Source organism: Coregonus clupeaformis, chromosome 4 (assembly GCF_020615455.1).
Source record: "Coregonus clupeaformis isolate EN_2021a chromosome 4, ASM2061545v1, whole genome shotgun sequence".
In the NCBI taxonomy this organism is placed as follows: domain Eukaryota; kingdom Metazoa; phylum Chordata; class Actinopteri; order Salmoniformes; family Salmonidae; genus Coregonus; species Coregonus clupeaformis.
The window spans coordinates 1,534,845-1,546,501 of NC_059195.1; the positions used below are offsets into that span (position 1 = coordinate 1,534,845).

The 11,657-nt window shown below is 46.2% G+C and overlaps 1 protein-coding gene across 1 annotated transcript in view; it reads right to left on the reverse strand.

The window, feature by feature from the left end:
* Positions 1–8,456, reverse strand: part of LOC121549763 (semaphorin-3ab) — a 52,527-nt gene extending 44,071 nt beyond the window's left edge. Inside the window, exon 1 of the mRNA XM_041861633.2 lies at positions 7,818–8,456. Within this exon, the coding sequence (XP_041717567.2) occupies positions 7,818–7,926 (109 nt within the window). The 5' untranslated portion in view covers positions 7,927–8,456. The remainder of the gene's footprint in view (positions 1–7,817) is intronic.
* Between the last annotated feature and the right edge of the window lie 3,201 nt (positions 8,457–11,657).

The following is an 11,657-nucleotide window of genomic DNA, read 5'->3' on the forward strand; positions in this document are numbered from 1 at the left end:
ATGTAGCTCAGTTGGTAGAGCATGGCGTTTGCAACGCTAGGGTTGTGGGTTCGATTCCCATGGGGGGCCAGTATGAAAAAAATACAATAAAAAAATGTATGCACTTACTAACTGTAAGTCGCTCTGGATAAGAGCGTCTGCTAAATGACTAAAATGTTATGACTGCATAAACTGTCATGCCATAAACTGTCATGCCATAAACTGCCATGCCATAAACTGCCAAACGTCATCTAGTTAGAGCTTTTGAACATATACAGGTGTAGGATCTTAATTTGATCACCCTGTTGTTGCAGGAAATGTAAACTTGTAGTGTATTCAAGGTTTCAAAAGGCTTCTAAAGTAGTTTTTTTTATCAACCCCTACAGAAATGTCCATTAATTATAATCTACATAATAATTCACATTTCCTGTTGCTGCAGGATTAAGATCCAACATCTGTAGCCTCATCACTCATTTTCAAGCAACACTATAACACATGCAAGGGTATTGCACAGATCATTAAATGCCTTGAGTAATGACGGCTTGTTCTCCAAAGCCATCATGTCATTGTGCAACCCTGTGTGTTATACACAAGCTGACTCATTCTGCAGTATACAAACTGTGGCCCACAGTAATGGGAGTTGCCCATTGTTGTGGTCTGCTCAGAGTACTGACATTATTCTGCCTGGGATGGAATGGGGGGGTATGCTGCTTTTTCCTGCTAACTAGGCTGACTGGGGCAAACAATAGATGTGGTAATATAGTAGAGAGAGAGAGAGAGAGAGAGAGAGAGAGAGAGAGAGAGAGAGAGAGAGAGAGAGAGAGAGAGAGAGAGAGAGAGAGAGAGAGAGAGAGAGAGAGAGAGAGAGAGAGAGAGAGAGAGAGAGAGAGAGAGAGAGAGAGAGAGAGAGAGAACACACACAAACACAGAGAGAGAGAGAGAGAGAGAGAGAGAGAGAGAGAGAGAGAGAGAGAGAGAGAGAGAGAGAGAAACACACACAAACACAGAGAGAGAGAGAGAGCAACACACACAAACACAGAGAGAGAAATAGAGAGAATCAACTGGAGGAGCCTGACTGAAAACTGTACTTAGGGGCTGCGGTACTGCGAGCTGCCTGAGAGCGACTGAACTGAGGGAGGAGAGGAAGGCAGACATCTCTGGGGTCGGTCGGCGTGTTGGGCGCACACCTTATAATTATCCACATCCGCTCTGTCAGAGGAGGCCCACAGAACGGACAGATCCACCAGAGAGAGAGAGAGAGAGAGAGAGAGAGAGAGAGAGAGAGAGAGAGAGAGAGAGAGAGAGAGAGAGAGAGAGAGAGAGAGAGAACAAGAAGGACAGAGGTCTCTGTAGATCTCGATGGGGGTTATTATGGGTTAGCTCCACTCCAGACTGCGTTGAGTTGGAGTGCGGTTCCGTGCCGAGAGAGAGTGTCTATTTTGAAAGGTTCCGAGTGAATTCCGATGGCGGGCTAGTCTCTTCCCTCTATTCCTCTTTTACAGTTCCACCCATCCGAAACGGGTCACTGCGGGACGACTGCGCTCTTCATTAAGGAGGTTAAAGGGCCCAGTAATTACCCCAGAGGAAAGTAATTATCAGGTTGTTTAACGAGCCTTTTACAGTTCCCCCATGCTCCACGAGAGATGAGTGTATTTTTCACAATCACAATAGTTTCTCATGCTGCCATGGTTCATCTCTCGTTCACTGTCTCGGTCTGTCTCTCGCATGCACACACTGTGCTCCCTGTTCACCCCCGACCATGTGGCATTGCACGACATCAATCAAGTTTGCTAATGACACCACGGTTGTAAGCCTGATAACCAACAATGACGAGTCAGCCTATAGGGAGGGGGTAAGTGAACTGGCATTGTAGTGCCAGGACAACAAACTCTCCCTCAACATCAGCAAAACAAAGGAGTTGATTGTTGACTTCAGGAAGCAAAGGAGGGAACACCCCCCTATCCACATCAACAGGACTTCAGTTGAGCGAGTCAGCAGTTTTAAGTTCCTCGGTGTCCACATCACCGAGGACTTGACATGGACCAACAACACCACCACTCCTGTCAAGAGGGTGCAACAGCACCTCTACTTCCTAAGATGGCTGACGAAATTTGACATACCATCCCAGAAACCTCTCCAAATACTACCACCGAGAGCATCCTGACCGCAAAGTCCTCCACTGGGGCCGTGTTCCCACTCATCCAGGACATCTACTTGAAACGGTGCCTGAGGAAGTCCCGCAGCATCATCAAGGACCCCACACACTCCAGCCACGAGCTGTTCACTCCCTTACCGTCGGGAAGACGGTACCAGAGCATGAGGTCTGATACCAACAGGCTCAGAGACAGTTTCCATCTACAAGCCATCAGACTGCTGAACGCTTGAACTGGACTCTCCACACCTTATCACACATACACTCACTCAAACTCATGCACACATCACAACTGCTGCTACCAGACTCTTATTTACTATTTCTAATACTACACAATTGAAACACTTGCCCCCCCAATCCCCCCTTTCTCTGATACACATGTCAATACTGGACTATAAATTGTGCCTTCCTGTATTATACTTGTGCTAAAACCTTTATTCCGTTCTACTGAGCCATTTACTTTATGTTCGTATTCTTATAATGTATTATTTCTTATTGTGTTGCATTGTGGAGAAGGAACCTGCAAGTAAGCATTTCGTTGGACAGTGTATACCATGTGTATCCTGTACATACACTATATGTAGACACCCCTCTTAATTAGTGGATTCGGGTATTTCAGCAACACCCGTTGCTGACAGGTGTATAAAATTCAGCACAAAGCCATGCAATCTCCATAGACAAACATTGGCAGTATAATGGCCTTACTCAAGAGCTCAGTGACTTTCAACGTGGCACCGTTATAGGATGCCACCTTTCCAATAAGTCAATTCTTCAAATGTATGCCCTGCTAGAGCTGCCCCGGTCAACTGTAAGGGCTGTTATTGTGAAGTGGAAATGTCTAGTAGCAACAACGGCTCACAGAACGGGACCGCCGAGTGCTGAAGCACATAGCGCGTAAAAATTGTCTGCAATACTCACTACCGAGGTCCAAACTGCCTCGGGAAGCAACGTCAGCACAAAAACTGTTCATTGGGAGCTTCATGAACATTTCCATGGCCGAGCAGCAGCACACAAGCCTAAAATCACCATGTGCAATGCCAGGCGGAATAATGGTCTGGGGCAATTTTTCCATGATTCTGGCTAGGCCTCTTAGTTCCAGTGAAGGGAAATATTAACGCTACAGTATACAATGACATTCTAGACAATTCTGTGCTTCCAACTTTGTGGCAACAGTTTAGGGAAGGCACTTTCCTGTTTCAGCATGACAATGCCCCCGTGCACTAAGCGAGGTCCATACAGAAATGGTTTGTCGAGATCGGTGTGGAAGAACTTGACTGGCTTGCACAGAGCCTTGACCTCAACCCCATCAAACAACTTTGGGATGAATTGGAACGCCAACTGCGAGCCAGGCCTAATCGCCCAACATCAGTGCCCGACCTCACTGATGCTCGTGGCTAAATGGAAGCAAGTCCCCGCAGCAATGTTCCAACATCTAGTGGAAAGCCTTCCTAGGAGAGTGGAGGCTGTTATAACAGCAAAGGGGGGGACCAACTCCATATTAATGCCCATGATTTTGGAATGAGATGTTCAAACAGCAGGTGTCCACATACTTTTGATCATGTAGTGTATGACTAATAAAACATGAAACTTGAATGTGTGTGCTTGTTTTAACCTGCAGGGGTCAGTGTTTCCCAGGTTTAATACTACTGGGATGACCATAATATAGTACAGTATGTCCAGGTACAGTATGTCCAGGTTGCACTGCTGTGTGAAAGACAATGCTGTAATAACCTATTCCTTGATCTACGTTAGAGCATAATCAATGCAATGACATTGAGCATTAGAATTCATATTTGGCTAACTGTGACTTTCTTTGTCTTATGATTCATTCAATGCTTGGGCCTAGTTGCGGCCTAGTGACAATCTAAGCAACGTTATCTAAGAAACTGTAAACGATCACCTTAACTTGGACTTAATCTCCAGTTACTTGAGGGTGAAAAAAATAATTAACTCTGATCATAACTCTGGCTCTCTGAGGACAGATCCTTCACTGGGAATGTCTCACTGACTGACCCCACAGGGAAATCATTCACTCTGGACTCGCTTCGCCAGCCTTCCCAGGAGAAAGGTCACTCAACGTGCTTTAGTTTCTCCATCCTTCTCTTCCCGCACAAACAGCTCACTCCACATTTGTTTGACTGTCCTTCCCGGGGACAAAAACTGCTCTCATGCACTTGTCTGAGGATCCCTCCTTAGGGAAAGAGCTCTCCGCTCGCTTGATGATCCTTCTCCTAGGAAAACGTTCACTCTGTGCTCGTTTGACTGTCCTTCACTGGAGAATTCCTCCTTGTCGTTTATTTGACTTAATTACTATGCCAGATTCACAGAGGGTGAAAGAATGAATGGCACTTCACTTAACAACCAGTCTCTCTCCCGCCTAGTCTACTGTATGTCTGCCAGCACCCTTCATTAAAGCAACGCTTCCCTGCCTCTCTCATCTCCTCCTTCCCCTGTTCTCTCTCTCCCTCTCTCCATCAGCCAATGTGTGGGTGTGAACAGAAAGGTTCCCGTCGACAGGCATCAAGAGAGCCATCCAACACCTGTGGACCCCTCTACCTCTGAGACACACACATGTACACACACACACACACACACACACACACACGTATGAGCATACACAAGTGCACACACACACACTGCGCACAAACACACTGCGCACAAACCTGCACACACACACACTCGTCACCACATTCAGCCAGGTGTCTAATTATCTGTGTCTGTGTCAGATCTGACACATCCCACCCCGGCAGAAAACACACACAGGCCACTTTCAGTCTGAAGAGGAAATCACCAGAGAGAGGGTGTCAAGTCGTCACACACACCAAGCTGCAGCAAGACCGTTAGAGACAGACAGAGAGAGGGTGTCAAGTCGTCACACACACCAAGCTGCAGCAAGACCGTTAGAGACAGACAGATAGAGGGTGTTGAGTCGTCACACACACCAAGCTGCAGCAAGACCGTTAGAGACAGACAGATAGAGGGTGTTGAGTCGTCACACACACCAAGCTGCAGCAAGACCGTTAGAGACAGACAGATAGAGGGTGTCAAGTCGTCACACACACCAAGCTGCAGCAAGACCGTTAGAGACAGACAGAGAGAGGGTGTTGAGTCATCACACACACCAAGCTGCAGCAAGACCGTTAGAGACAGACAGAGAGAGGGTGTTGAGTCATCACACACACCAAGCTGCAGCAAGACCGTTAGAGACAGACAGATAGAGGGTGTTGAGTCGTCACACACACCAAGCTGCAGCAAGACCGTTAGAGACAGACAGAGAGAGGGTGTCAAGTCGTCACACACACCAAGCTGCAGCAAGACCGTTAGAGACAGACAGCTATTGATGTGCTTTGGTTGGTCTGACTCCACATTTCAATCACCCACTGTATACAATGCAGTTCAGCTTTGTATCACCTAATGACACCTTTCATCAATGACACATCTTTCCTCCCTTGTCAGTCAGCAACATGGGACATGTCAGAAAAACGAGTGGGGGAAATCAGAGAAGAACAGTATTGTAGTTCTAGTCAACTGACAGATGGCTCAATCTTGGGAACCGTTTAATGAAGCAAAACACATTTTCCCATGATGCCTCTAGGCTATTCCTGGTGTACATTGTTACCTCAGGAGGATATGATGCGGTGGCGGTGCAGGTGGAGCTGAGTTTTACGGCGTTTTTTACAGCACGCTACTTGACTCTTGACCGCACAGAGAAACATCTTTAACATAGTGCCCCCTAGAGACAGAAAAGGGTCTTACAGTACATACCGGAAATAAGTGCATGGATCCTTATATATACACTGTATAGCCATATAATGGTAGCCTAGTGGTTAAGAGCATTGGGCCGGTAACCGAAAGATCGCTGGTTCGAATCCCTGAGCCGACTAAGTGAACAATCTATTGATGTGCCCTTGAGAAAGGCACTTAACCCTAAGTGCTCCTGTATGTCGCTTTGTATAAGAGCGCCTGCTAAATGACTAAAATATATACTTTGATTACAAAATTTTGAATTTATTCTGTGATAAAATGAATTTTATGTCATGTTCATTTTTACGATGTTACCAACAAGACATGCAGGCCGTGCTGTGGACAAGTTAAATCTAAACTCCATGAAAAGACCCAAAGACAAATTCACCACTTACAAAATCTAATTATTCTCTCATTGGATTAAAAATAACGTGACACTCATTTCAAAGCAGTAACACCCGTCTAAACCAGTTGAACCAGAAACCTTATTCCCAGCCTGAGAAAAGAGGACAAATTGCCCATGTCCGTAAATTTTAAGAATGCATATTTTTTTAAGGAGATGAAGATAGAGAGAGAGAGAGAGAGAGAGAGAGAGAGAGAGAGAGAGAGAGGGGAGAGAGAGAGAGAGAGAGAGAGAGAGAGAGAGAGAGAGAGAGAGAGAGAGAGAGAGAGAGAGAGAAAACGAGAGGGAGAGAAAACAGAGATACCACACAACTCCGAAGCCGTATACTTTTGGTCATGTTTTGGACAAAGAACCGCAACAGCTCGCCTCTCAGACGACCGACATTAAACGAAACGTCCCAAAATATGCCAAAAATGTCTGTGGTTTATTTTAGTCCTGAGATGAAAGGTCTGCCATTACAAAGAGCTTGATTTAGTCTAGGGTGTGAGAGAGAGAGGAGAGAGCAGGCGCTGAGGGCTCTCCACAGTCTTCTACCTCAAAATAACACAGAGGGAAGGCAGAATAACATGTTGACTCGCCCGACAAATGCTCACACGAGCACCGTATGAATGGTACCCAGCCAGATGTATGACTGATGAGTGATACACTCATCTGGGATCTAGTCCATAGGTGTCCTTATTGTACAGCATAGAGACATCATGTCTGTCATGAACATTCTGTAGCGGTGTGCCCTCCTGAGCAACCCCCTGATTCCATTGCATATCTGTTAAAACAGTAAGAAATGTGTGTGCATGCAGATTTTCTCCTAAGCAGAAGCAGAAGTACTTGTTGACTTTGGAGAAGAGCTGGTAAATCGATTCTGTGGTTAATGAGAATTAGGGAGACCTGATTACCCCCTTAAAATGTGTGTGTACATGAATTTGCATGTCTGTGTGTGTGCTTGTTCGTGTCTATGCGTACATGTGTGCCTCTGTATGTGTGTGTGCGTGTGTATTTATGTGTTTCACAGCAGAGCCCTTTTCAACTTGGACCAGGAGCCATTAAAGGGCTCCAAAGCCAGTGCAGCGGTAGTTCTGAAGGGGACAGTGGAAGGGGAAAAAAAAATGCGAGGGCCAATACATACATTTACCCAAGTCCCCTGTCAGCATATGGAAACAATCTGACCGTAAGGAGAATACAACCTAGGGCTAAGGAGAATGCATTATTCTAAGTGGGAGGGAGAGAGAGAAATAAAGAGAGAGAGGAAGCAGGAGAGTGAGAGAGAGGTAGAAGAGATTGAGAGAATTGAAGACTTAGAGAGAAATGATTGAGAAAATAGAAACGTAGACAGAGAGGAAGATACACCGAAGAATGAGAGGGAAAGAAAGAATGAAAGAAAGAAAGCAAGAATGAAAGAGAGAAAGAAAGAGAGAAAGAAAGAGAGAAAGAGAGAGAGAGAGAAAGAAAGAAAGACTGCACACAAAGAGGAAAAAGAGAGTAATATCTCCTGGAGCCATGTTGGAGAAAGAACCGGGGGGATGAGAGAACATACACACTTACCCCTGTAGGAAAGCTTTAGCCTGGGTACGCTGTGCTTGGGCTCCCCCTGCCCCGGCACCACCGCCCCGCAGAACAGCAGCAGCAGTACAATCCCAGGTAGGTAATCCATGGTGCTGGAGCTCTGGCCTCCAGCCCAAGGGGAGCAAACACCCCACACTTGCCCAGAGAAGAGTGTCTCCCAGCTGGGTATGCAGAGACCTGGCAGTGCCTCCCTTCCCTTCCTCCTCCCGCAGCTAGAGAAGATCCACAAACCCTGGAGGGGGTTTCAGGCAGGGGGGATACAATCCTTGGTTTCAATCCCGATTCAGAGCACCTATTTGGGGGGATTTCAGCAGCGCAAGGGGGTCTCACATGGCTCCCTGTGTGGAGGTCCGGGGTGGTAAACCCTCTCTGCTGTACATAAGTCCCCCTGGTAAGGGTTGGGTGATGGGGGGTCCGGTGGGAAGATAGATCTCTCTTCTCTTCTGCTCTGCTCTCCTCTCTTCTCTTCAGTCTCTCTCTCTCTCTCTCTCTCCGCAGTCACTCACTACTAGCCTCCAATCCTGTCCACGGCTCTGCCAGACAGAGAGGGAGAGAGAGAGTGCTACACCATCCACAGGAGGGGAGGGAGAGCAGCTGAGCGAGAGAGAGGGGGAGTGTGTATGAGAGAGGGGGGGAGGGAGTGAACTGAGAAACGTTGAAGTACTGTGAAATAGAAGAGAAAGTCCTGTGCACATGGTTGTCTTTCTCTATTCTCTCTCTCTTTCTTTCTTTCTTTCTTTCTTTCTTTCTTTCTTTCTTTCTTTCTTTCTTTCTTTCTTTCTTTCTTTCTTTCTTTCTTTCTTTCTTTCTTTCTTTCTTTCTCTTCTGCAGTCACTGGTCAGCCCCAGCACCCTTAGTCTAGAGGTGTAACACATTAATAGACTCACACATGCTCTCTTCTCTAACAGACCCTCTTCTCTAACAGACCCTCTTCTCTAACATACCCTCTTCTCTAACATACCCTCTTCTCTAACATACCCTCTTCTCTAACAGACCCTCTTCTCTAACAGACCCTCTTCTCTAACAGACCCTCTTCTCTAACATACCCTCTTCTCTAACAGACCCTCTTCTCTAACAGACCCTCTTCTCTAACAGACCCTCTTCTCTAACAGACCCTCTTTTCTAACAGACCCTCTTCTCTAACATACTCTCTTCTCTAACATACTCTCTTCTCTAACATGTTCTCTTCTCTAACATACCCTCTTCTCTAACAGACCCTCTTATCTAACAGACCCTCTTCTCTAACATACCCTCTTCTCTAACATACCCTCTTCTCTAACAGACCCTCTTCTCTAACTGACCCTCTTCTCTAACAGACCCTCTTCTAACAGACCCTCTTCTCCTAATATACCCTCTTTCCTAACATACTCTTCTCTAACATGTTCTCTTCTCTAACATACCCTCTTCTCTAACAGACCCTCTTATCTAACAGACCCTCTTCTCTAACATACCCTCTTCTCTAACAGACCCTCTTCTCTAACAGACCCTCTTCTCTAACAGACCCTCTTCTCTAATATACCCTCTTCTCTAACATACTCTCTTCTCTAACATACCCTCTTCTCTAACATGCCCTCTTCTCCAACATACCCTCTTCTCTAACAGACCCTCTTCTCTAACATACCCTCTTCTCTAACAGACCCTCTTATCTAACATACCCTCTTCTCTAACAGACCCTCTTCTCTAACATACCCTCTTCTCTAACAGACCCTCTTCTCTAACAGACCCTCTTCTCTAACAGACCCTCTTCTCTAACAGACCCTCTTCTCTAACATACCCTCTTCTCTAACAGACTCTCTTCTCTAACATACCCTCTTCTCTAACAGACCCTCTTCTCTAACAGACCCTCTTCTCTAACAGACCCTCTTCTCTAACATACCCTCTTCTCTAACAGACCCTCTTCTCTAACATACCCTCTTCTCTAACATGCCCTCTTCTCTAACATACCCTCTTCTCTAACAGACCCTCTTCTCTAACATACCCTCTTCTCTAACAGACTCTCTTCTCTAACATACCCTCTTCTCTAACATACCCTCTTCTCTAACATACCCTCTTCTCTAACATACTCTCTTCTCTAACAGACCCTCTTCTCTAACATACTCTCTTCTCTAACATACCCTCTTCTCTAACAGACCCTCTTCTCTAACATACTCTCTTCTCTAACATGCCCTCTTCTCTAACATACCCTCTTCTAACAGACCCTCTTCTCTAACATACCCTCTTCTCTAACAGACTCTCTTCTCTAACATACCCTCTTCTCTAACATACCCTCTTCTCTAACAGACCCTCTTCTCTAACATACCCTCTTCTCTAACAGACCCTCTTCTCTAACAGACCCTCTTCTCTAACATACCCTATTCTCTAACAGACCCTCTTCTCTAACATACCCTCTTCTCTAACATGCGTTCTTCTCTAACATGTTCTCTTGTCTAACAGACCCTCTTCTCTACTCCATGCAGTTACAGACAAACAGCATAGCATGCAACTCAGCAGGTATTCTCTGGTCAAACCTGGTTTCAAAACGAACACCATTAATGTGCATTTATCTAATGCCCTGTATATTGTTTCTGCAAAGGCATGTTTCGATGAATAACTGTTTGTTGTACTACACTTCTATGGAGTGCAGGAGTCCAAACATATCAACTTCACAGCAAATAAAGAATACCATTTGGTTTTTGACTTGTCCCACAAACCAGGAAAAGCGGGTTTGATTGAATGTCGCAGACTAGAAACCTGGTCCATTTGGAAATCTAAAAACATGTCTTTCTAGTAAAGCCGGTCTGTGAGGGATCCTGTCACTGTTAAAGTCATCCTATAGTAAACCTGGTCTGGCTCTGTGGCACTCCCCTTCCCCAACTCTCAACCCCTCTGCCCCTGCAGGTGTGACCCCTTCTGTTTCCTCTCTCGGTTTGTGACAGCAAACAGCACTGAGGTGGTAGTGATAAAAGCTTTGATAAACGGGAGCATTTATGTGTCAGCTCGCACACCTCAACACCACTGCAACAGTCACAGAACAAAAATACAACCCGACAGTAGATATTGCATGGCCATAGTGTGTGGGGGGAGGGTGTGTGTGTGTACTGGTGTCTGTCCGTGTCCGTGCACCATCGTATCTCAACAGCAATGCTTTGTCCCTCTTAACAATTCCACAGAATGTGTGTGTGTGCATGTATTTGTACCAAAGTGTGTGTGTGTGCCTCAACAGAAGAGCATGCACTCCCACTCCCTCATACATCACCACCCCTTTAGTCTAAACAGGCTTTTTAGATGTTTGCCCATAACAAAAGGATGTGCATTAAAGGACCTCTCTCTCTCTCTCTCTCTCTCTCTCTCTCTCTCTCTCTCTCTCTCTCTCTCTCTCTCTCTCTCTCTCTCTCTCCTTCTCTCTCTCTCTCTCCTTCTCTCTCTCTCTCTCCTTCTCTCCATCTCTCCCTCGTAACCCAGGTCCCATGTATCTGATCTACCAGAGCTAATGGCAGCTCTACCTGTATCAATCCCCACTGGGAGCAGGGAGGCGAGATATGCCGCAACACGCCCTTTAGGAGACGCGGCAGCAGCAACAGGACCCTTCGCCACCAATCTATTTGTGATGTCTTGGGCGGGACGGGAGCGCGGTGCTGCTGAGTAAGGACGTCTTAATAAATCGTGACATGTTGTTGGCCGCATAATGAGCAGTCATTGACAAGGAGCTCCCAGAAGCTTTCAGCGCCTGGCGGTAAAAATAGAAGTGAGACACGAGATACCTCGGGGGTCGGTGTGGTGATACAGTAATACAGGGATGGACCCTATACCCCAGTGTGGTGATACAGTAATACAGGGATG